Here is a 25,265-nt window from a genome sequence, read left to right on the forward strand (position 1 = left end):
CAACACATACTGAAGGGGAGTCCCAGAAGGAGAGTGGAAAGAAAAAAAAAGTAGAGAGAAAGAATATTTGAGGAAATAATGGGTGGGAAATTTCTAAGTTAATGTAAGATCTGAATCTGCACATTTAAGATGCTCAACAAACTCTAAGTAGAAAAAGCTCAGAAATCCACACCATGACACATTATAATCAAACAGTTATAAGGCAAAGACAAAGGATCTTTGAAAGCAGCAAAAGAGAAGCAACTCTTCATATATAAAACATTCTCTATAACTAACCACTTATTTCTCATCAGGACCTATAGAGGCTAAAAGGTAGTAGGATGACACATCCAGTTTCCTGTAGAAAAAAATGAGAAACAACAAATTGTCAACCAAAACTTGTATGTCTGGCAAAACTTCAAAAATGAAAGTGAAATTAATATATTCCATGATAAATAAAAATTCAGAATAAGTATTTTTTCTATTTGATTGTAAAATATTTGCACAAAACAGTAATTATAAAACTTACATTGATGAACACATAATATAGAAGGATGTCATTTGTAATGAAGTACAGAGCTATATAGGAACAATATGTTTATATACTGCTGAAAGTAAGTTGGTATTAATTCTAACTAGACTGTTATGAACTAAGGTACTAATTATAATTCCCAGGACAACTGCTAGGAAGTTAATTGTGTGTGTATGTGTATATGTATGTATATATATAAAATATATATTATATATATATATATATATACACACACACACACACACACTATATCCATAAGCATGCTAGAAGAAATGAGAATGAAAATGGTATTCTGGAAAATGTCTAACACAAAACAAAGCAGTAATAAGATAAAATTGAGAGGGACAAAAGATATTTAGGAAATAGCAAAATGGCAAAAGCAAATCAGCCCTCATATTATTACATTAAATGTAAGTACAGTAACTATTCCAGTGAAAGACACAGGTTGGCACAATAGATTTTTAGAAATGATCCAACTTACATGTTTTTCATAAGTGACTCACTTTGAATATAAGAACCCAAGTGGTTTAATGTGAAAATATGGAAATAAATTTTATGCAGAGATTACCTCTACAAAATAATGTAGCTGAGGTAACTGTGTTAACATCACATAACATAGACTTGAGACAGAAATTATACAGTAGAAAAGAAAGACATTATATGGATGAAAGAGTGAATCTATTAAAACATGTATGCACCTAACAGAGCCCCACAATATATGAAGGAAAAACTGACAGAATGAGGGGAGACATAGATAATTCAAGAGTAGTAGTTGAAGTCTTCAATATCCCACTTTAAATAATGAGCAGGACAACTAGACTGAAGATCAACAAGGAATTAATAAGGGTTAATAACACATTACAAGCCAAATAGACCCAATATATGTATAGAGAGTATTCCACCAAACACAGCAGAATACGTGCTTTACTCAAATGGTATGGAATATTCTCCAGCATAGATCATATATTCAACCCCAAAACAAGTTTTCATATTTGTAAATATTGAAATCATAAATGCATTTTTGACCACAAGGAACAAGTTAGAAATCAGTAACAAAAGAAAATTATGCAAGATACTCTTCAAGTACTAAAGCAACTGGAACCCTCATACTTTGCTGGTAGAAACACACATGGAATGATCCTTCCTGTAAATATTTTGGTAAAAGTTAAAGCATGTACTTATCATATAATCCCATTCTTAGATATTTATCCAGGAGAAGTTAAGACATTTGCCTATGTAACAACTTGTCCACAAATGTTCATAGTAGCTTTATTCATAATAGCCCCAATCTAGAAAGAAATGAAATACCCAATTAGAGAATTTATAAACAAATTGTGATGTCCACCCAATAGTACCCTACAAACAGTTAAAAGGAATTAATGAATAATACATTCAGCAGTATAAAAGAATCTCAAGAGATTTATGTTAAATGAATTAATCCAGGTATGTATAGTTGTAGTAATTTGATATTCAGAAGGCTATAATGGTAAAAAGCAGATTTTGGCTAGTAGCAAAAAGGAGGAGAGTGACTCCCAAAGAGACATGAAAACATTTTATGGGGTGGTAGAAATGTTTTGTATCATGATTGTATTTTCAGGTATATTGGTAGACACAGCTGTGAAAACTCATTAATTTTACACTTTAACTTTTATTGTATCTGAATTATATCTCAAAATTTAAGAGTAACTTGAAAAATGAAAAAATAAGACAAGAAAAAACCCACTTTGAAATCAAGGGTTTGGGGGGTGGAGACAACAAATCAAAATGAAAATTAGAGATTATTTGAAATTTGTGACAATGAAAGCACAAAACCTATGGGATGTGGCCCAAACTATTGCAAATGAAATATTAGCCTTAAATGATTTTATTATTTAAAGTAAAAATGGGCTAAACAATCAAGGAGCTAGACCTATATTCACATCAATGCCTATGGAAAATAGGGTAGAAAAATATTTTTTGTTAGCCTGTGAAGAGGCTAACAAAAAATAAATGGAGTAAACAAGCCACATTATGAATAAGAAAGAGTATAAAAAATATAACCAAGATGACATGGGGATTAAAATTAAAAATGAGGGGTGCCTGGGTGGCTCAGTCGGTTAAGCGGCCGACTTCGGCTCAGGTCATGATCTCACGGTTTGTGGGTTCAAGCCCCGCATCAGACTTTGTGCTGACAGCTCAGAGCCTGGAGCCTGTTCTTGATTGTGTCTCCCTCTCTCTCTGACACTATTCCACTTACACCCTGTCTCTCTCTCTCTCTCTCTCTCTCTCTCTCTCTCTCTCTCTCTCTCTCTCAAAATATAAATAAATGTTAAAAAATTGAACAAAGTTAGAAATGAGGGAATGCAGTATACAACACTCCATTAATAAAATTTGAAATCTTTTTTTTTTTTTTTTGAGAGAGAGAGAGAGCAAGCGAGCATGTGCCCGAGCGGGAAAGGGGCAGAGGGAGAGAATCCCAAGCCAACTCCACGCCCAGCATGGAGCCCCACATTGGCTCAAACTCAGGACTATGAGATCATGACCTGAGCTGAAATCAAGAGTCAGACACAACCAACTGAGCTACCCAGGCACCCCCAAATTTAAAATCTTAGTGGAGTAGGTCATTTCTACAAAATAAGTCATCAGAATTTAATTATAATAGAGTATCTGAAAGGATTTGTTTCCTGCCTTATCTCTCACTATTCCCACATTTTAATCTTTGGTTCTATCAGAATGGATCTGTACACTTCCCTAAGCATCACTAGTGTTTTCCCATGTGTTCAGCATTATTTGTTCTATATTCTATTGTTTTTTTATTATGAATAAAATTTATTGTCAAATTGGCCTACACACAACAGCCAGTGCTCATCCCAACAGGTGCCCTCCTCAATCCCATCACCCATTTTCCCTCTCCCCCACCATACCCCTGTTTGTTTGGATCACCCACACCCTGTCCATCTTCAGTTTGTTCTCTGTATTTGAGTCTTTTGTGGTTTGCCTCCTTCCCACCCTCTCTGTAACTATTTTTTCCTCTTCCCTTTCCCCATGGTCTTCTGTTAAGTTTCTCAAGATCTACATATGATTGAAAACATATATCCGTCCTTCTCTGACTGACTTCTTTCACTCAACATAATACCTTCCAGTTCCATCCACATTGCTGCAAATAGCACGATTTCATTCTTTCTCATTGCCAAGTAGTATTTCATTGTATATATAAACCACATCTTCTTTATTCTTTCATCAGTTGATGGACGTTTAGGCTCTTTACATGATTTGGCTATTGTTAAAGCACTGCTATAAATATTGGGGTACACATACCCCTATACATTAGGGGTATCCATGTATCCCTTGGGTAAATTCCTAGCAGTGCTATTGCTGGGTCATAGGGGAGTTCTACTGTTAATTTTTTGAGGAATCTCCACACTGTTTTCCAAAGTGGCTGTACCAGTTTGCAAGAGGGTTCCTATTTCTCCACATCCTTCTCAGCATCTGTAGTTTCCTAGGCTGTTCATTTTAGCCACTCTGACTGGTGTGAGGTATCTCAGTGTGGCTTTGATTTGTATTTCCCTGATGATGAGTGACATTGAGCATCTTTTCATGTTTCTATTAGCCATATGGATGTCTTCTTTGGAAAAGTGTCTATTCATGTCTTCTGCCCATTTCTTCACTGGATTATTTGTTTTTCGGGTATTGAGTTTGGTAAGTTTATATATTTTGAATACTAGCCCTTTATCTAATATGTCATTTGCAACCATCTTTTCCCATTTCCTCAGTTGCCCATTCATTTTGTTGATTGTTTCCTTTGCAGTGCAGAAGATTTTTATCCTGATGAGGTCCTAGCAGTTCATTTTTGCTTTTAATTCCCTTGCCTTTGGAGATGTGTTGAGTAAGAAATTGCTGTAGCTGAAGTCAGAGAAGTTGTTGCCTGCTTTCTTCTCTAGGGTTTTGATAGTTCCTGTCTCACATTCACATCCTTCATCCATTTTAAGTTTATTTTTGTGTATGATGTAAGAAAGTGGTCTAGTTTCATTCTTCTGCATGTTGCTGTCCAGTTCTCCCAGCACCACCTGCTAAAGAGGCTATCTTGGATACTCTTTCCTGCTTTGTCCAAGATTAATTGGCCATACATTTGTGAGTCCAGTTCTAGGTTCTCTATTCTATTCCATTGGTCTATGTGTCTGTTTTGGTGGCAATACCATACATTCTTGATGATGACAGCTTTGTAGTAGAGGCTGAAGTCTGGGATTGTGATGCTTCCCACTTTGGTTTTATTCTTCAATATTCCTTTGGCTATTCAGGGTTGTATCTGGTTCCTTACAAATTTTAGGATTGTTTGTTCTAGCTTTGAGAAGAATGCTGGTGCAATTTTGATTGGGATTGCATTGAATGTCTAGATTGCTTTAGGTAGTAATGACATTTTAACAATATTCTTCCAATCCATGAGCATGGAATGTTTTTCCATTTCTTTGTGTCTTCTTTGGTTAGGTTTATTCCTAGGTATACTTTTCTCAGTTGTTAATACCATTTCCTCTTTTTTGTGTGTATTCAGATGCTACCTAATTTTCAAGCAAGTGCACATTCCATTTCCTTCAGGACACTTAGCTGCAGCATGTTAGGTGGAAATAAGTACTTGTGGCAATAGTCATCTGTCACTTACCCTGCTTGGTTGACTTGGGTATCTTTTCATACTCTTATGTCTTCCTTTTCATTATAGAGAATAAATTCCATGAATATTCCCACTATGTATACACTTCGTCCCTGCTCTATATATACATCTCTTAGTTTATACAGAGTAGGAACTCTGGAAATAATTATTTACCTGATTGCTGAAAAGCAAATCATGACAAGATTCAAATAGGAAAAAGTGGCTAGCTACCATTTCAAGTAAAATTAAGATTTTTGTTGGGGTACCTGTCTGGCTCAGTCAGTTAAGCATTTAACTTCAGTTCAGGTCATGATCTTACCACTTGTGGACTCAGAGCCTAGAGCCTGCTTAGGACTCTGTGTCTCTCTCTCTGCCCCTCCTCTGCTTGTGTGCTGGCTCTTTATCTCTCCCTCTGTCTTTCCCCCCTCAAAAATAAATAAACATTAAAAAAAGTTTTTAAAGATTTTTTGAATCGTTTTTTAGTTATGTGTGCATGAATGAGAGAATGGGTTTGATCCCTTCTACCACCTTAAGCCCTAGATAAATGTTTGTTTTGATATAACTGGCATCTTCTTAAGCCTCAGTTTCCTCTTTGTAAAATGAAGATTATTGAGTTTTTAGGACAGTGTATATAATTTAATGGATGTTTAGCTCCTTGCAGAATTCTTGGAACATATTCAACCTTCTATAATTGTTACCTTTTCCCTCTTTTATACAAGTTCACAATTACTTGCCACTGAAAGTGTTTTTTTCGCATTTTGATATTCCTTAATATTTTGGATGATAGCAAAGAGTATGCATGTGTTGCACAACACATAATTTAATGTTTAACTCTAATTTAGTTATTCTTTTGTTCCCATATATAACCTGTGCTAATTTGATTTTTCCCTATTAGGGCTGTTGTAATTTGCATCCTTCATGATTTTTTTAATGAAATATTGCTTATTTTTTCATTGTGATCTGGATTGATCTACATCGTGATCAGTTCTTCCATAGGTCACTAGACTAATTCTTTGAGACAAGGAATCTTTGGGTGAGCAGTTAAAATTTCAATTAGTATTTTTCCTTTTTTCTTACAAAAAGAGAAATTGACAAATTAAGTCAGTATTAATGGATTGCTATAGTGACAACTGTCTTAGATTGATTAACTGTTGATAGCTATCCCTGTTGGTTCAGGAAAGCTAGAGCCTAGTTAGACAGTGGCAGAAAAGTATTATCTCAGATTTTTCCAGCCTTTCAGTATTTAAGAAATATAAATAGCAAAACAAAACAAATCTTTGTCTAGTCAAGTAATTTTCACTGCCTTTAAAATTATTTCTAAAGTTAAATAACTACTATTGTATTCAACTTTACATTATATGCTTCTTAAGGTATTTAGATATTTAGCCATTTCAGCTATCTTGTAGAACCTTAATATGGTTTTAAATTTAACTATCATGAGTTTAACATTTCTGAAAAATAAGCACTATTCTGTACCATGTCTGTAAACTTAGAAATGTTTTTATGAATTTCCTCTTTATCCTATGAGGAAATATTTATTTTTTAGTGTTTTTTGATAATATTATAATATTTTAAAGAAATATTCTTAGAAGTCAAAGTGTTAAACTAATGTTCCTAATACTGGGAGAGGGAAAACATAGGGTTTTAGTTCATCAGAAAAATTAACAGCAAAGTAACTAAGAGTGATAAAACATTTTTTCTCTTCAGGGCCAAGGAATATGAGAGTTTAATGGAAACAAAAAATTCTGGATCTGACTCACCTTATAAAGCAAAGTGAGTATTTTACCTTACATTTTATTTCTCTATCTCACTGGTGTCTGCCTATACAAAAATTTATCTGAACTTGTATTCCTGTGGTCTTGGGCTTTGGTATCTGATGCCTAGAACTTCATTCTTCTAACACAGTAATTTCCAGCCACAGATGATTTTTCCAGGGGACATTTGACTGTGTCTGGGGATATGTCATCATTTTTTAGTTATCACAGCTTGGAGAAATGTGCTACTCCCATCAAGTGTATAGAGATGCAGGGATGCTGTTAAACACTCTTTAGTGAGCAAGACTGAAGCAAAGAATTGTCTCGTCTCAAGCATCAGTAGTGCCTAAATGGAGAAATCCTGTTCTAACAGAACAGGTTCTTGCAGTGCTGTGCTGGTTCCTGCTCTGAGGAGGTCTTGTTCAGGTTTGTTGTCAGGGCCACTTGACAGCTGAGGATTTGACTCCACCACTGGGTATACTTAGGGCAAGTAAGCAAAACCATCATCATTTTGCTTCTCTCATATATGTTGCCAGTAGAGGTGCAGTGAGGGGGATACTCAGAAACACTGCTGATGGGAGTGCAGATTAGTGTAGCCTTATTGAAAAGCAAGGTGAATCCAGAGCTTAGAACATCCACTTTAGGCTGCTTGGTGAAATAATGCAAAATGTGCTGAAATATTTCTATACAAAAATAACTATTTTAATGTTATTTTTCATAGTGGAAAACCCAAGAAATAGCTGCCACAAATTGAGGAATCTATAACCAGTTGTTGGTGTAGATAGCATTTTAATGTAGCAGTTATGTACATTTAACACAGAAATATTGTTGCCTTCAGAAATGAGCTACCCCCTGGGGTACCTGTGTGGCTCGTTAAGCATCCGACTCTTGATCTCAGCTCATGTCTTGATCTCAGAGTCATGAGTTTAAGCTCTGTGTTAGGCTCTGTGCCTGGTGTGAAGCCTACCTAAAAAAATAGAAAGAAAAAGAAGTGAGATGCCCATAAGATAATTACTTTTATCAATTATTGTTTTAAAACAATTAGTCATTGCCATCCTAAAAGACAAAAATGTATAAAATATTAAAGAAGTTAACAAAATTATCAAGATTATGATACTGTATATCTGGAAAACCCAAGAGAATCAAGTGAAAAATCAATACAAATAAGAGAAATCAATTCAGTAAGGTGGCTGCTTATCAAATTAATGTGATAATATGTGTTTTTCTGGGTCTTTGCCTCATTCCAGTCTCCTTGTGTTGCCTTATTTATTCCTCACAACAACTCAATGAATTTCATTAGGGAAGCTAAGTAACTTACTTTAAGGTTATACAACAACATATCTAGGCTACAAAATTAATACTTTCCTTTCTGATGATCAGTTAGAAAACATAAATATCATTTACAATAGCAATAACAAAGTAAACTAAGAATAAACTTGACAAGAAATATGAAGGCTCTATAAAAATTAAAAACCTTAAAATGCTAACAAAGGGCGTAAAAGAAGACTTGTATAAATAGAAAAACAAATTACACTCTTGGATAGAAGACATAGTATAGTAAATTCTCTAAATTCTCCTACAAATGTAATCTCAATAAGATAGCAACCTTTAAAGAAAAGAATCATTTTAAAGAACATTTGGAAAAATAAATGGAAATTTCTAGAAAAAAATTTTAAGGGGTAATGAGGTAGGACTGAACTTACAGATATCTAAATAGTTAAAATATTTTTGCTCTGGGACATTAATAAAACTTCAAATTGATGGAAAAGAGTTTTAAAACCAATATGGAAATAGATTCAAATATTTGAGGAACTTTAATATATGATGGTGAGATAGTGTTTACAAAGATAGTCACAATTTGAGCCATTCCTGGAGGCAGGCCCATGTGCTATATAATATAACTTTGGGACCATTCCATCAAGAGGTGGGCTCTATTTCCTTTCCTCTTGATTTGTTCTAGCCTTTTGACTTGTTTTTGACGTACAGACAACTAGAGAAGCAATATGTGATTTCTAAGACTTGGCCTCAGAGTCCTGAGGCTTCTGCTTTCAACCTCACTTTCTTGCGCCCCTGTGATTACCATGTAAAGAAGACTAGGTCAGCCACCTTGAGGATTAGAGGTCACTTGGTCATGGTGATAATTTGTGGTTGAATTCATTTTGCTTGTTTTGTTGAGGATTTTTGAATCAATGTTGATAAGAGATAGTAGGACTTACCAAGCCTCTGCTTATGTTACATTTGCTTATATCCCATTGGCCAAAGCAAGTCCTTTCACCAAGTTCAGAAGCATTGTAGGAGGAGAGTATACAAGTCATGGATAGCAAGACATAATTCAAGGGAGGGAGGACTTTACTGTAAATGGTCCACTTTAGAACTTTCTCTGGTTTCTCCTCTTACTCGACTGGCTGCTCCTTTTCAGTCTTTTTTCATGGTTCTTACTTGTCTCCTTGACCTTGAACATTAGCATGCCTTTGTCCTGAGAATTCAAATACAGAATTATTCCCTTGGTAATCTTATTCAGTTTTATGACTTAAAACATTTAGTCACTGATGGGTTTTAAGTTTATGACTCCAACCCTTCCCTCTCCCCAGAACTCCAGGCTCATATATCCAAATTCCTATTTAGTATTTCCACTTGGATGTCTGCTCAGTTGGACCTCTCAAGAGAACATGTACAAAATTAAACTCCTGAAATATGCTCCCAAACTTTACCCCTCATATCTTTTGCTCATTTTAGGAAATGGCAAGTCCATCTTTTAAGTTGAGACTAAAATCTTTAGTCATCCTCTTTTTCCTCACACTTCACTGTCAGTCCATCAACAAATTCTATTGGGTGGAGTGGGAGAGTCAGGAGGTAGTGCATATATAAGAACCATATTAATGCTTTGGACCTCTTGCATTTCTATTCTAGCTCTCCTCTGCTTACTAAATATGCAGATTCCTATGCATCACCCCAGACCTAGTGAGTCAAAATCTGTGGGGCCTGGAACCAAATAGGCCTCAGGGGATTCTGATGCATACTAACATAGGATCTCCCACTGAATCATAAACTCTTTCAAGAGTAGAACTGATCTCTGGTTCAACATTCCATCCTGGTGCTGACACAGATCATTGAATGAATTAATGAATTCTTAAAAGGTAGATATTTTTAAGTCACCATGTCAATCCATTCTTATCTTGATGCAGTATGAGTTTTTGCTTCCAACTAATGAAGATACTGTTTTTAACAAATAAGTTTTTATTACATTTAAAGTAATGTGGATGTGATGGAAATCTAGAACCACAGCCTTTAGACCAACTTCAGGTCTTACTGTTACCACCAAATTGACATGTGCCTTCTTTGCACTTATCTCCAAAATGAAGGAATTTGAGTAGTTATGCCCTGTGCTTCCCTTCTATTGCTAAAGATTTAGTTTTTATATTTTTAAATGTTTTAAAATAAAGCAGTGCCTATTACTTAAAAAAAAATAAAATAAAATATATTCAGAATCTGACCACTTCTCATTACCTCCATAGTAACTACTCTAATTTAACCTACCATTATCTCTCATCTGGATTATTGTAGTAGGCTCCTAATTAGTCTTCTACTGCTTTTGCTTTTCCTTTACTACAGTCTGTTGACCACGGGGCAGCCAGGATGTTTGTTTAGATTATAAACCTAAAAATAATAGCAGTAGCAATAGAAGCATAATTTTTCAATATCTCCAGATCTTCTCAGAGAAACCAGGTAATTAGTTAAGAAAACCAAAAACCCATGGCACTATTTAACAACAAACCACCTTACCAGGTATTTCCATGAAATCCAAAAAACAAGTAAATCCAAACAGCCACAAGACCTGCATGATATTGACATTAGTGTTAAAGAAAACAAAAAGAAGCAACTGGGATAACATGTAAGGAAAGAACCCCCAAGTAACTAATGTTTGCACTTCAAAGTTCAGAGAACCAATTTGAAAAAAATCACTTGAACCTCATTTTCAAGTGCGTTCTTCTGGGAGGGCTCTTGTGAACAGTGCTGCCTTGCTCTTGCATGTCAATAATTTTATGGCCTCAAAAATTAGTTTTGCCAATTGCAGAATCATTGACCCACATTTTTTTCTTGAGGATCTTAAATCTTAAAAAAATGAACTTTAGATAATCAAAATTGTTTTAAAAAGACTTCAACATAATGATTAGTGATGAACCTGAAAGTTACAGTTTCTTATAGAACTAAGACAAACCGAAGGCCAGAAGAATATTACGTAGTAACTGTATCTCATAATTTTATAATATAACTAAGAAAAATATCAGTGAAACATATACTAATAAATTAAATGTTCTCTAATTATATTGGTAATAATACTAATAATTTTATTCTTGAGTCTGTTCTGCATATAATCTGGGATAAATAAAGGATATTATGGAAACTAAAATTCTCCCATTTTCTGTGTTCTTGAGAAATTGAGTCCTCAGTTTGCAAGAAAGGAGATAAATGTAATATAGAAGAGATCAGGTAAAACCCCTGTAGGACTGAATTTGAATTTGAATGAAACGAATTAATGAGGTATTTTATCTTCCAGAAAGTGGTATGTGTATTTGTGTGTATACATATCTGTATGTGTACATGCATATGTATACATGGATATATATGAATGTATGTTTATATATACGCATTTATTTCCTAGCTCTCTCCATTAAAGAGACCTAGAAACAATGACCAACCTAATGGCAGTGAGCTCACTGAATTGGAAGTTGAATTATTATTTCTCATTAAAAGAAGCAAGAATTTCTTAGAAATGTGCCTAATTTTAGATCTAAATGCCCTGCCATACTAGATGGCAAGGAAGCTGTCAAAGAATGCTAGAGTTTTGTCAAAGGACTCAGTAGCCAACTTAAGAGCTTTCTACTGGATTATCCTCTTTAGGATAATTGGGCTTCCAAAAGGATAATTATTGTAACTGATTGAACTTGGTAACCAAATAGTAGACAAAGTGTCTCCTTAGTAAAATATTCTGGCCAATAAATGAAACCGACTCTTTCTCCCTTCCTATGGCTACCCCTCCCCTTTCCAGAAAAATTTAGTCCTGAGGTCATTGGATGAGAGCATACCAAGCAGCCATCTGCAGTGATGAGATGGCTGGAGACGACACTGGCACAGTGGGGGATGTCAGAGTCCGAGTAGGCTGAAGTGGACATTTATGTAGGGGCAAGACTAGTGGCCATATCTGGAAGCTCAGAGCCCCAGCAGAGTGAAGGGAGCTTCCACGTGAGGTGGGGCATCACAGCCTGGTGTGGTGAGTCAGAGCAGGGTGAGGAGAGCATCCTGGCGCAGTCTGTCAGATCAAGTGAAGAGGGAAGCCTCACGAAGGCTGTTGAAACCTAAGCAAGGGTGAGAGAGCACAAAAACCCAGAGTGTGGAGTCAGAGGCCCAAGCTGGGACATAATAGCATACATATAGAAACAAAGATGGGTGATATGTTACCTGTAGGGGGAGTGGTCAAATAAATATATTAAGAATGATGAATGGCAGATTGCTCACTGCTGGAAAAGAGTTAAAAATATATCCAGGGAGAATAGTAATACAATGTAGTGAATTGGAATTATAGATATAAGTATTAATTTGTATTTTCCAATATATAGAAATAGAAATATAGATGTAAATGTGTTAGTTTATGTATATGTAATATATAATATATAATAATACATATAATGTATATGTATATATAGCATGCATAATATATAGGATAATGGTTATATATAATATAATATATAATTATATATAGTAATGTATTAATTCATATTATATATACATATTTCCTAGCTCTTTCCTCTGAGAGTGAGGGCCTGGGAACAGTAACACCCCAAAAGCACTGAGCACATCAGGCATATACATGTAATGTGAAGGCAAGGAGATTCCTCAAAAGGGGAAGCTGGGTTCTTTTTTCTACAAGAAGAGATGCTGGCAGGCAAAAATGAAAGATGTGCAATGTAGGAGGTAACATATGTACACTGATTTTTTTCATCTGATATAGAGATTTCTTAAGATCTCATACTTAGAAATATAAGCTTCAACATATGATTTAAAAATAGAAGGGGAACCAATAGCCTTAAATTTAGACCGTGTCCCTTTCAAATAGAGGAAGTAAAAGAAAAAAATGATGATGTGTTTATGTCTTCCTGTCCATCACACTGAAGAGCAATATTTCTTCCTAAAGTGGACCTAGTCTCCTTTCTTACATTTTTACAAATCATCCCAGTGGTCTAATGAACTCTCCCCAAACTTTACTGTGACAGCAGTTAGGGTTTCTTACAGAAATACATTTACATTTCACATTTACCAGTGACATATTTGAACTTAGAAGTCTTGTGAGAATTTGTTTAAGTTTTGAGAAGAGAGTACTTGACCTTAAAAAATTCTTCACAAAGCCATTTATCAGACAGATAATTCTCATGTTCTAGTCTAGGAGATACAACACCTCTACTTTTTCCTTTTCATGCTAGAAAGATTTTCTGCCAGAAGTAACTCAAATAACCATTTCTGTGTTAAAAAACTGCATCCTCTAAACAACTTCTGTTCTTCCCCTGTGGGAAAAATACAACTTTCAGGGCCTGAGTTCTGACAGTCTATAATTATTCATAGTATGAATCAAAATCTGATGGTTTTTTCTGAGAGGGGCTATCTCCCTTCTGTGGAGGCAGGGAATAAAACAGAGGTTTCTCTCATGTTACCAAAGCATCCCCTTGATTTGGCATTCTTCCTTGAAGGGTAGGTTCATATGAATCCCAGATTTGATTTACCTCAGGGTGAAATACAAGCCTCATGTATTCTGTGAATTAAAATGGTCCTTGTGCCTCTCTAAGTACCCCTGATTTTCAGTGGAATATGAGCATTCTTGGTAAGAATACTGCTAGATTCATATGCATCCATGGCTATGGCTGGATATCTAGTTACATGGTGTGCAGGCTTTATTCAGCCAAAAGCTGAAGTGGCTACTTATCTATCACACAATAAAGTTCGTTGCCAATATTCCTCAACGTGATAAGGTCAGTAACTTTAATCAGATGGGACTCCAGCCCATATTCGATTAAAAGGGAAAAGAAGTATGTTGTACTTATTCTGTTTCTGTATTTTTTATATTCCCTTTTTCCTTGTGTTAGATTGAGACCTTCTGTCAATGAATAGTAATAATAGTTGGTCATTGATTGAATGTCTCCTTTACTCCTGAATGGTGTTAAGTACATACATTGTCTCTGATCTTCAAAAGCTCTGAAAGGAAAGAAAAGGGAGAATACATATATGATATACACACACACACACACACACACACACACACACACACACAAAATCTCCATTTCTAATATGAAGAAATTGAGATTCCAAGTAGTTAAGTAATTGTCCCAGGGTTTATATATTTGGTATGTACTGGAGCCAGAATTCATGCATAGATATTTCTGCTATTAGAGTTTATATTCATTCTTTGACCTTATCGAAGTAAACTTCATATGGATAGCTTGGGTTTAAACTGTAGTTCATCAGTGCCTTTTTGAGCTGCATTTGCTGTTGTATTCTTTGAGACATTTAAAACTTTTATACAAATATTACTTAGGTGAAATTGTATTCTGTGGTATTATTTATTTGGGAAGAAAATCTCCTTATTTGAATTGTCTAATATGGTTTAGAGACAAAACCATGAGATTTGAAGATCACGGACTACTCCCAGTAACACATTTTACCATTTGTGAGACCTTGGAGCAGTCACTGAATTTGCCTGAGCCTTAGTTTCTTCATTTTTTCAAATGGGAATAAAAGTAATGCACATTGTTTTCATAGGATTATATAAGATCATGTACATTAATGTATTTTGTAAGTTATGGGTATTATTAAGATTAAGGAAAAATTTCTTATTAGCCCATTCATCACTAAATAACTGATGAGTGCACTTACATAAAGATAGCATATTTGGTTCTGTGGATAAGGCAACGAACAAGAGGTAGATAGCAGCCCTCTTTTATGAAGTTAACATTGTGCTTCTGCACTGTTCAGCGTAATAGCTTCTAGCTATATGTGGCTATTTACATTATTAAGATTAAATGCAACTTAAAATTCAGTTCCTCAGTCTCACTAAGGTTACTTCAGGTACACAAGAGCCTCATTTAGCTAGCAGCTACCATGTTGGACAGTACAGATATGGGACATTCCCATCATTGCATAAAGTTCTGTTGTGAAGTTCTGCATAGGAAAGACTTGTGCTGAGTGATTTGAAGGAATAGTCAAATCAGAGAAAGTAATGTTTGAGCCAAAAACCCAAGGATTTGTAGGAATTTTCTAGATAACGTGGAGGTGAAGGAAGCTTTTCAGAAGGAATGAATGAAGAGCATTTGCAAAGACACTGAAGAAGGAAGGGAATAATTTTGATCCAGAAGGACTTCATGTAAAAAGAGTCTGTGTGGCAGGATTAGCCCTACATAGGCAGAATCAGTCTTCCTTGATTGTAATAGGGGAAGCAAAGGAGAGTATGGGTGAAACATAGATAGGCTTGTAGATTTTGTGGCAGAAAGTTAAGATTTTCTTGTTATAATAGTTCCATTTTCACTCTGAAATATAAGATCTTCTTTTGAAAGCAAGAGTTTCAAAGGAAAGTATGGAGTTTTGAAGAGAATGGATAATGTATGAAGCAAGCCTTTGTGGAGAGTGAGCAGACTAGACAGATTTAGTAAGATCCTGAATGTATAGTCATTTGAAGATCAGAGATGGAAAAGGCTTGCTAGATGTTAATTATCCAGCTAAATAAATTAATACACCAAGACACTGAGAGTGGTGCTGGCCCTCAGTAAGAGTTAAATATTAGTGATTATCATCACTGCTAGGATTTGGCTTAAGTAGGCATGACAGAAGAACAACAGAGAGGGAATGTAGCATGTTTGCCAGAAAGTGACTATAATCATGGCCTACAGAATCTATCACAGATAAAAATGGAAGTGAGACAACAGGGGGATGATGTATAGGAGAGAAATGGAGAGACCTGGAAGCATTTCTGGTGAATATCTGTCAGTTGGCTACTTATTGTCAGTGGGAAGGAGAAGAGGATTGCGCAAAGTGAAGTACATGAAACAAAGGTAAGGGCTACAAAGAAATACTACACATGGGTCACTTGTGAGAATCCTACCGTCTAGGTAATGTGTGTTATTTCTTGGTGAAAAGCAAATGTTGCTTTATTGTCTAAGTAAATGACATCAGCAGGGTCAGGCAATCCCCAAATTACTTGTAAATTGGAATGTGTGGAGTTAGACATTTTGAGAGTTTACAGTGCTTACCAAATAATATCCAAGCCTACCTTGAAGATTTAAATCAAAGTATGAAAACCTGCTGAGTTTCTTATACTTATTTTCTCTGCCATCATTGTCTTACCTTCTCCCTACCTGCAGAACCTGCAGTTCTGCTCTAGTTTAAGTGTCACACAGTAAGTGTGGTAGCAATGTTCTAGCTAATCTAGATGAACAGTGCTGTCCTCTAGTTCTGTTTTGTGCCATGAGGACTAGGAGGGGTTTTGTTTGTTCCTCCCCATAGGTGTTCTGTGAAGGATTTTCTAATATAATAATGAAATTAACTTTGGTTTCAAAAGGCTTAGGAAAATAAAATATTATTGTCTAATTTATTAATGTCATTCTTCCTTTCATTTTGCATCGAAGACTTCAGCGATTAGCCAAAGATCTTCTAAAACAAATACAAGTACAAGACAGTGGCTCCTGGGCAAACAATAAGGTTTCTGCTTTAGATCGGACCCTAGGCGAGATCACTAGAATACTGGAAAAAAAGGTATGTAACTAATCTCTGGCCTTTGGCCTTGATCTTTGTGGTTCTTTCTCACTATGTCAGGATATAGGGACTGACATAGTGACATAAGGCTGATGCTCACACATTTCTTCTGCGTTTCCAAAAGCTGATCAACCACCGATGAATTTTTTTCTTTTGTTTTTAATTAATATATTGTTTTTAGTCATTTTAATTGAAATTCTCAACAGCAAAAACAAGTCATATTTTTCTGTGCACAAAAAAATAAATTTAAAAGGAATTACAGTTATAAAGATAATACAATTTTATGGCAGACAATGTAAAACTTTGAATTATAAAGCTCATAAATTGCAACAAGATTTCCACAAAGCACCAATTTCCTTACTCTTTCCAACAGAAGATTTGGCAGTTTTCTTTAATGACTTAGAGTCATAAATGTTTTCGTGACAGTTAAGACATTCTTAATGATCTTTGTTCAATATAGAAAACTTTAAATGTACAAAGAAGAAATAAACTCCCCATAATGACCACTGTTGACATTTTATTGTATTTTCTTCTAATCTTTTTACTGGACATTTCTTATATTATTTTATCTAACTAGGTTTGTCATAAATATTTTCCCATGCCTTTAAAAATTCTTTGTAACTAAATGATCATATCATAGTTTACACAATTTATATATCACTTTGGTGGTTTCTAATTTTTTTATTTGATGTAATGGCTAAGTTTGTTATCTACATTGTTTTTTGTTTTTTGTTTTCTGGGTTTAATATTTATAACATTTGAGATACACAAAAGAATATAGTGACAAAAATAACCTAACCTAAATATAACCTGAACACCTGTGAACTTACCACACAATGTAAGTTCAATGTATCTCAAATACAGTAATGTACTGTCCTAGTACATCTGTGGTTCTCAGTGCCCCATTTCTGTCTCTGCTTTCCCCTGAAGGAAATACTGTACAGTATTAAAGGCAGTATCTTTTCTTGCTTTCTTTCATAAAAGATTATTTCTTTGTTTTTTAAGAGATTTATTTCTTTCTTACATGAATGTTTTCTGAAGTAATATATTATTCAATTCTGCTTATATTTGACCTTTATAAAATACACTGTAGAATTCTATGAGTTTTTTCAATCAAAATTATGATTCTAAGTTTTATTTAGGTTTACAAATGTAGCTGTTTTTCATTGGTTTTTCTCTGTGGAATAGTGAGTACTTCACTGTGTTAATTATAATACAGTTTTTAAATCTATTTTTCTGACATGGACATTGTTTTTCAGGATTGAATTCATTCACGGTTGAATGTGTATGGGGGGTGTGTTTGAGAGAAAGAAAGTAAGAGATTTGAAACAGTGCTGCTCAAACATTCATGTATCAGAGCAAATGAACAAGAATTTCTCCAGAGTGGGGAGCCTTAGACTTTAGTCTACATCAGAATTACCTAGGACTTGTTAAAACATAGCCCACCTTGGGTTTCTGACTCAGTGGATCCCAAGAATGTGTATTTCATAGGGAACCCTGATGCTGCTGGTCCAAGGATTATACTTTGAGAATCATTGCTTTTGTCTAGGGCATATGCCTCAGGGGTGGAATTACTGGGTTCTTACGCTAACTTTACAAGATAGTGTTCAGCTGCTTTTGGCATCAGACAGTACACTCTTCTGTAGGAACTGGAGCAGCAGAGCCACAAAGAGCCAGTTCTTCAGTATAACACATCCCTTTCAGAGTGTCAGAGAGTTCAGAGTTGCTAATCGTCAGGCATGTGCTAGATGGAGTGTTTGGAGGCTTGATACGTTTTGGGAAAATCTCTATTTTAAAATTAGCACATATTACTTATTTTTATCTTTATAAAGGGTACTTATACTTTGCACTAATGTTTACTTGATACCACCATGTGCACCTTATCTCATGAATATTGTTTTAGATTGAAATAATCACAGAATTTTTGAGGAAAATGTAAAATGATCTATATAAGAAAGGTATTCAGTATGAAAATCTAAGTAAAGTTATTCTGTTCACAAAGGAGCAATTTACTGGAATACCACTGATTCCTTATAATTGGGGAGAAAAATGTAGTCTGGCTCCCAGTCTAAATGGTCTGTGTCAGAAACCTTGCTGTAAAGCTGTCCTCAGAGTATATACTGCAGGACCACCTGAGAGTCTAAACTTACCTACAGTAAAATCCTTTGCTATTTTTATAACTAAAATCCTTTTTACCCAGCCAAGACAGACTCACTTTATGTAAAATTCTCTTCATAGAGTTATACTGACATTTCAGTATAATTCAGCTGGTATTTATGATTTCAGTCTAGGAATTGTAAATAACCATTCCTATTTGTTTGGAAAACTGCCCGGAGTAACAAAATCATTAGAGCCAAAGCCAAGTACCCATTGAAGGATTTGAAAACAGCCTAGAAGTGACAAGGGTGGGGCTGGTGGACCTGGGTGGGCACTCACTGAGGAATGGTGAGAAATGAATCTTGAGCTCTTCACCCTCCTCATTGAGATCTCAACACATTGATGCTTTGTGTTATTGCTTTAGTACAGGTTTTCTTAGACACTTTTCCTGAAGTTCTGAGAACTACTTTAGAGCTGACAGGTTCAACTTGTGATGTACAAAACACTCCTGTAATGAGTAAGATCAGGAAATGGAGGAAACATGAGTATTGAAGTACTTACTCTTTGTCTCAGGTCCCTTCTGACTTTTTGGGTTCTCTCATTCTGTTTAGAAATAAAGAGCTTGTAAGCTGTGTTGCGTATGTTACAATTTTTAACAAACTCTACCCAATTCTGTAAGAAATTTGGTTGTCTAGGGTACTTGTACCCATTTTACTAACAAAAACATTTAAAAATACAGGGGGAAATCAAAAGTAACTTTCCTAAAAGCATCAAATTGCTAAGAAGGAACTGAAGAATTACTAGGCCAGAGAAAAACAAAGAATTTGGGAAGTTGTATTCAGTTATAACTGAATGCCCCAAAGGGAGTTGCCAGACTGGCAAATGTGAGTTATTATTTGCAGGCCTCATGGGGTAGGAGACAAAAGTAAAATCCTTAGTGCTGCCTAAGGGGTGATATCTACTAGATTTTCTTTTGCAAAAGATAGACCACCATAACCTATTCCATGATATAATCATGAACCCTCTCACTCCATCCTGTGAGACTGCAAAGGAAGTACCTTAGCATAATGCAGAAGTTATTACCGTACTCCAGTCCTAGCATTGACTTGTAGCTCAAATTCACATCACCTGTGTTATTTCAAATAGTGAAGTGAGTTAATAGTAGTCTCAGATTGATCAGTGGTGTCCCCAGGAACTTGGCAGAAGGAAATAAATGTAAATCCTCATTTGAGGAAGACATCTTTATCCTAGTACTCAGGTAGTTTCTCTCAAATGACTTTACAAGAACAAGAAGCCACAGTCCAACAAAAGGGACACAAAAGTAAATGAATCATTTTGAGTAGTAGCAAGCTGAAAATAGAATTGAAAGACTTTGTGAATACCAGTTATAGATTATAAAACTACATTTGTTTGTTTATCTTTTTTTTTAAATAGTTTATTGTCAAATTGGTTTCCATAACACCCAGTGCTCTTCCCCACAAGTGCCCTCCTCCATCACCCCCACCTCTTTTCCCCCTCCCACTCCCCCTTCAACCCTTGGTTTGCTTTCAGTATTCAGTAGTCTCTCAAGTTTTGCGTCCCTCTCTCTCCCAAACATTCTTTCCCTCTTCCCCTCCCCCTGGTCCTCCATTAGGTTTCTCCTGTTTTCCTGTTAGACCTATGAGTGCAAACATATGGTTTCTGTCCTACTCTGCCTGACTTATTTAGCTTAGCATGACACCCTCTAGGTCCATCCACTTTCCTACAAATGGCCAGATTTCATTCTTTCTCATTGCCATGTAATACTCCACTGTATATATATATGTACCACGTCTTCTTGATCCATTCATCAGGTGATGGACATTTAGGCTCTTTCCATGTTTTGGCTATTGTTGACAGTGCTGCTATGAACATTGGGGTACATGTGCCCCTATGTGTCAGCACTTCTGTATCCCTTGGGTTAATCCCTAGCAGTGCTATTGCTGGGTAATAGGGGAGTTCTATTGATAGTTTTTTTAAATGTTTTATTTATTTTTGATACAGAGAGAGACAGAGCATGAGAGGGGGAGGGGCAGAGAGTGAAGGAGACACAGAACCGAAAGCAGGCCCCAGGCTCTGAGCTAGCTGTCTGCACAGAGCCTGACATGGGGCTCGAACCCATGAATGTGAGATCTGACCTGAGCTGAAGCTGGAGGCTTAACCGACTGAGCCACCCAGGCACCCCTATTGATAGTTTTTTGAGGAACCTCCACACTGTTTTCCAGAGGGGCTGCATTAGTTGACATTCCCACCAACAGTGTAGGAGGGTGCCCGTCTCTCCACACCCTCACCAACATCTATAGTCTCTTGATTTGTTCATTTTAGCCATTCTGACTGGCGTGAGGTGGTACCTCAGTGTGGTTTTGATTTGTGTTTCCCCGATGATGAGTGATGTTGAGCATGGTTTCATGTGCCTGTTGGCCATCTGGATGTCCTCTTTGGAGAAGTGTCTGTTCATGTCTTCTGCCCATTTCTTTCCTGGGTTATTTGGTTTTTGGGTGTGGAGTTTGGTGAGTTCCTTGTAGATTTTGGATAATAGCCCTTTATCTGATCTTATTTTTTAAGGAAATAAAAGACAGGCTTGAAAATATCTTCAGTTATGGACAGAGTTCATTCAGAACAGTTTTCCTACTGATGCCAATTAATAAAGCTAGACAAAATATAAATTGGAACGAATTGCTAACAAAGTAGTAAAGAATTACTGGGCCGATATCTAGGACCAAGGCATTTGGGGTCTGGGAACAATTGGTGATCCAAAAGAAGTAGTCGAGAAGCATTCATTGTTGCAGAACTCTAAAAATGTTGGAGCCTAGGACTATCACTGGTAGGGACTGTGGCAAAAACCCCAGGTTTGGGGTTGAAATCTTAAAGGGCTGCAAGAGTTAATATTGGAAGTATGCCAATAATTACAGAGACCACAGCTCAACTTCAGATCATCTGGGTGGCTGTAAAAAAGAAAAGTGACATTGGATTGCTAAGACCTCCGGGCATCTCACAGAAGTAAATGAAAAATGGACTCTGTAGGAATATAGTATCTACCTAAGTCTCAAATTATTTCATTAAATAAATTCAGATACAGTGTCTGATGGGGAAAGGTAATTAAGCACATAAAGGGGCAAACAACATGGATAAAAATCAGTGGAAACAGACCAACAGGGCTATACTTACTATGTTCAAGCATATATATCCCACATTTGAAAGAGAATAGAAATTTAAGAACTGAACATTTTAATGTTTATTTATTTATTTTGAGAGAGAGAGAGCATGCACATTTGTAGGAGAGGGGCAGAGTGAGAAAGGGAGAAAGAGAATCCCAAGCAGCTCACGCGGAGCTCAGTCTCACATCATAAGATCATGATCTGAGCCAAGATCAAGAGTTGGATCCTAAACCCACTGAGCTGCCCAGGTGCCCTCATTACTGAACATTTTACTAATCAAAATTAAGAAGGTTATACATCCCATAACAGCAAAATAAATTCACTGAAGAAAAAATTAGTATATTCTAAGTCATAAGAATGTGGACTAAAACACAAAGAATATTTGAAAAACACAGAAAAGATTATAAGAGACATATTGAATATAGAGATGTGTTTAATTTATGTATAATAATCCAGGAGGATGGGGCGCCTGGGTGGTTCAGTCATTAAGCATCCGGCTTCGGCTCAGGTCATGATCTCACAGTTCGTAGGTTCGAGCCCCGCGTCAGGCTATGTGCTGACAGCTAGCTCAGAGCCGAGAGCCTGCTTTGGATTCTGTGTCTCCTTCTCTCTCTGACCCTCCCCTACTCACATTTTCTCTCTCTGTCTCTCAAAAATAAATAAAAAGCATTAAAAAAATAATCCAGGAGGAAAGGAGAGACTAGGGCAGAAACGGTACCTGGAGTGTATCATTTAGAACTTTCTAAAACTTAAAAATCAGCTCAGAGATTCAAGAGGCCAAATACATCCCAAACAGTACAAGTAAAAAGAAACTCATACCTAGAGACATCATCGTGCACCTGGGGAAAGTAAACTATAAGCCCATCTCATTCATGAACTTAGATGCAAAATTCCTCAACAAAATTTTGACAAAATCTTGCATGAAAAGAATGGTATATTACAACAAAATTGGATTTATTCAACCTATTCAAGTTTAGTTTAGCTTTGGAAAATCATAGTTTGTCACATTAATAGAAGAAAAGATAACAAAAAGAATGTGATCATCTCAAAAGATGCAGCAGAAGCATTTGTTAAGTTCAGCATCAAATCAATTCATCGTAGTAAGGAGTAGAAAGCTATTTTCTTAATCTCACAGCTTGTATCTAAAAAAAAGAATAGCTAATATCATAAACAAATAAGTTTAATAAGTCAACTAGTATACAGGAACAGTATATAAATATCAATTTTGTTTATATTATTATCAAAATATTAAGTATCTAGGAATAAATTGATCATGTTCATGGATTGGAAACCTAACTATAGCAATATGTCTTTTCATCACAAATTGATTTGTAAATTAAAGTTTTTTATATTATGAAACCAAAGCTTAATTTTCTGGAAATTGAAATGCAGATTATAAAATAAAATGTAGGATTTCAAAGAACAGCCAAGATACTGTTGACAAAGAATAATATAAGAGGATTTGCTCTACCAGATATCAAAACTTACTGTAAAGCTGCAGTATTTAAGATATATGTTGTTGAAACAAAGATGGTGAAAAAGAAGAATGGAACATAGTTAAACTCATAAATAACATGTTTATGCATGACATGAGGCATTTGTTTATGTATGTAAAGAAAAAAGAGGCACTGCAAAGCATTAGAGGAATATACAGTCCATTTTGTGAAAGATGCTATAATTCAGAATGACCCCAAAGTCAAGAAGATATTCTTCTTTATTATCTCCTAAAAGTCTGTTTTTACTGTTTACATTTATGTCCATCTGAAATTAATTTTTTAATAAGGTTATTGTCAGATTGGTATCCATATAACACCCAGTGCTCTTCCCCACAAGTGCCCTCCTCCACTACCACTACCTCCCTTCCCCCTCCTCCTCCAACCCTCGATTTGTTTTCAGTATTTAATAGTCTTTCAGGTTTTTCGTCCTTCTCTCTCCCCCGCTCTCTTTCCCCCTTCACCTGGTCCTCCATTAGGTTTCTCCTGTTCTCCTGTTAGACCTATGAGTGCAAGCATATGATATCTGTCCTCCGCCTGACTTATTTCGCTTAGGGGGCACCCGGGTGGCTCAGTTGGTTAAGTGAAATTAACTTCTTGATTATGATGTGAGGTGAGGTCAATTTTATTTAAAAAAAAAAAAAAGGACATTCAGTCATTAAAAAATGTTTTTTAATGTTTTTTATTTATTTTTGAGAGATAGCGTGAGCAGGGGAGAGTCAGAGAGAGAAGGAGACACAGAATCTGAAGCAGGCTCCAGGCCCTGAGCTATCAGCACAGAGCCCAATGTGGGGCCCAAACCCACGAACTGTGAGATCATGACCTGAGTCAAAGCTGGAGGCTTAACCAACTGAGCCACCCAGGTGCCCCAACATTCAGTCATTATAACATCATACATCTTTTTCACCACCTTCAGTCGAACAGCACACTATCTTAACAGCTGCAGCTTTACAGTAAGTTATAATCCTCTCAATAGAGGCAGAAGGAGCATTTGACAAAATACAGCATCATTTCTTTTTTTTTTAAATAGTTTATTGTCAAATTGGTTTCTATAACACCCAGTGCTCTTCCCCATAAGTGCCCTCCACCATCACCACCACCTCTTTTCCCCCCTCCCCTTTCCCCTTCAACTCTCAGTTCATTTTCAGCATTCAGTAGTCTCTCAAGTTTTGCGTCCCTCCCTCTCCCCAGCTCTCTTTCCCTCTTCCCCTCCCCCTGGTCCTCCATTAGGTTTCTCCTGTTTTCCTGTTAGACCTATGAGTGCAAACATATGGTTTCTGTCCTACTCTGCCTGACTTACTTCGCTTACATGACACCCTCTAGGTCCATCCATTTTCCTACAAATGGCCATATTTCATTCTTTCTCATTGCCATGTAGTACTCCATTGTATATATATATACCACATCTTCTTGATCCATTCATCAGGTGATGGACATTGAGGCTTTTTCCATGTTTTGGCCATTGTTGACATTGCTGCTATGAACACTGGGGTACATGTGCTCCTATGCATCAGCATTTCTGTATCTCTTGGGTAAATCCCTAGCAGTGCTATTGCTGAGTCATAAGGGAGTTCTAGCGATAGTTTTTTGAGGAACCTCCACACTGTTTTCCAGAGCGGCTGCACCAGTTTACATTCCCACCAACAGTGTAGGAGGGTGCCCATCTCTCCACACCCTCACCAACATCTATAGTCTCTTGATTTGTTCATTTTAGCCACTCTGACTGGCGTGAGGTGGTATCTCAGTGTGGTTTTGATTTGTGTTTCCCTGATGATGAGTGATGTTGAGCATCATTTCATGTGCCTGTAGGCCATC

At 36.2% G+C, this 25,265-nt stretch overlaps 1 protein-coding gene across 3 annotated transcripts in view; it reads left to right on the forward strand.

The window, feature by feature from the left end:
* SCAPER (S-phase cyclin A associated protein in the ER) overlaps positions 1–25,265 on the forward strand; it is a 515,685-nt gene that overhangs the window by 266,030 nt on the left and 224,390 nt on the right. For all 3 annotated transcript variants that reach the window (XM_029951067.1, XM_029951068.1, XM_029951069.1), the window contains 2 exons: positions 6,843–6,908; positions 16,558–16,684. In XM_029951067.1, coding sequence (XP_029806927.1) covers positions 6,843–6,908; positions 16,558–16,684 — 193 coding nt within the window. The remainder of the gene's footprint in view (positions 1–6,842; positions 6,909–16,557; positions 16,685–25,265) is intronic.

Source organism: Suricata suricatta, chromosome 9 (assembly GCF_006229205.1).
Source record: "Suricata suricatta isolate VVHF042 chromosome 9, meerkat_22Aug2017_6uvM2_HiC, whole genome shotgun sequence".
Taxonomy (NCBI): domain Eukaryota; kingdom Metazoa; phylum Chordata; class Mammalia; order Carnivora; family Herpestidae; genus Suricata; species Suricata suricatta.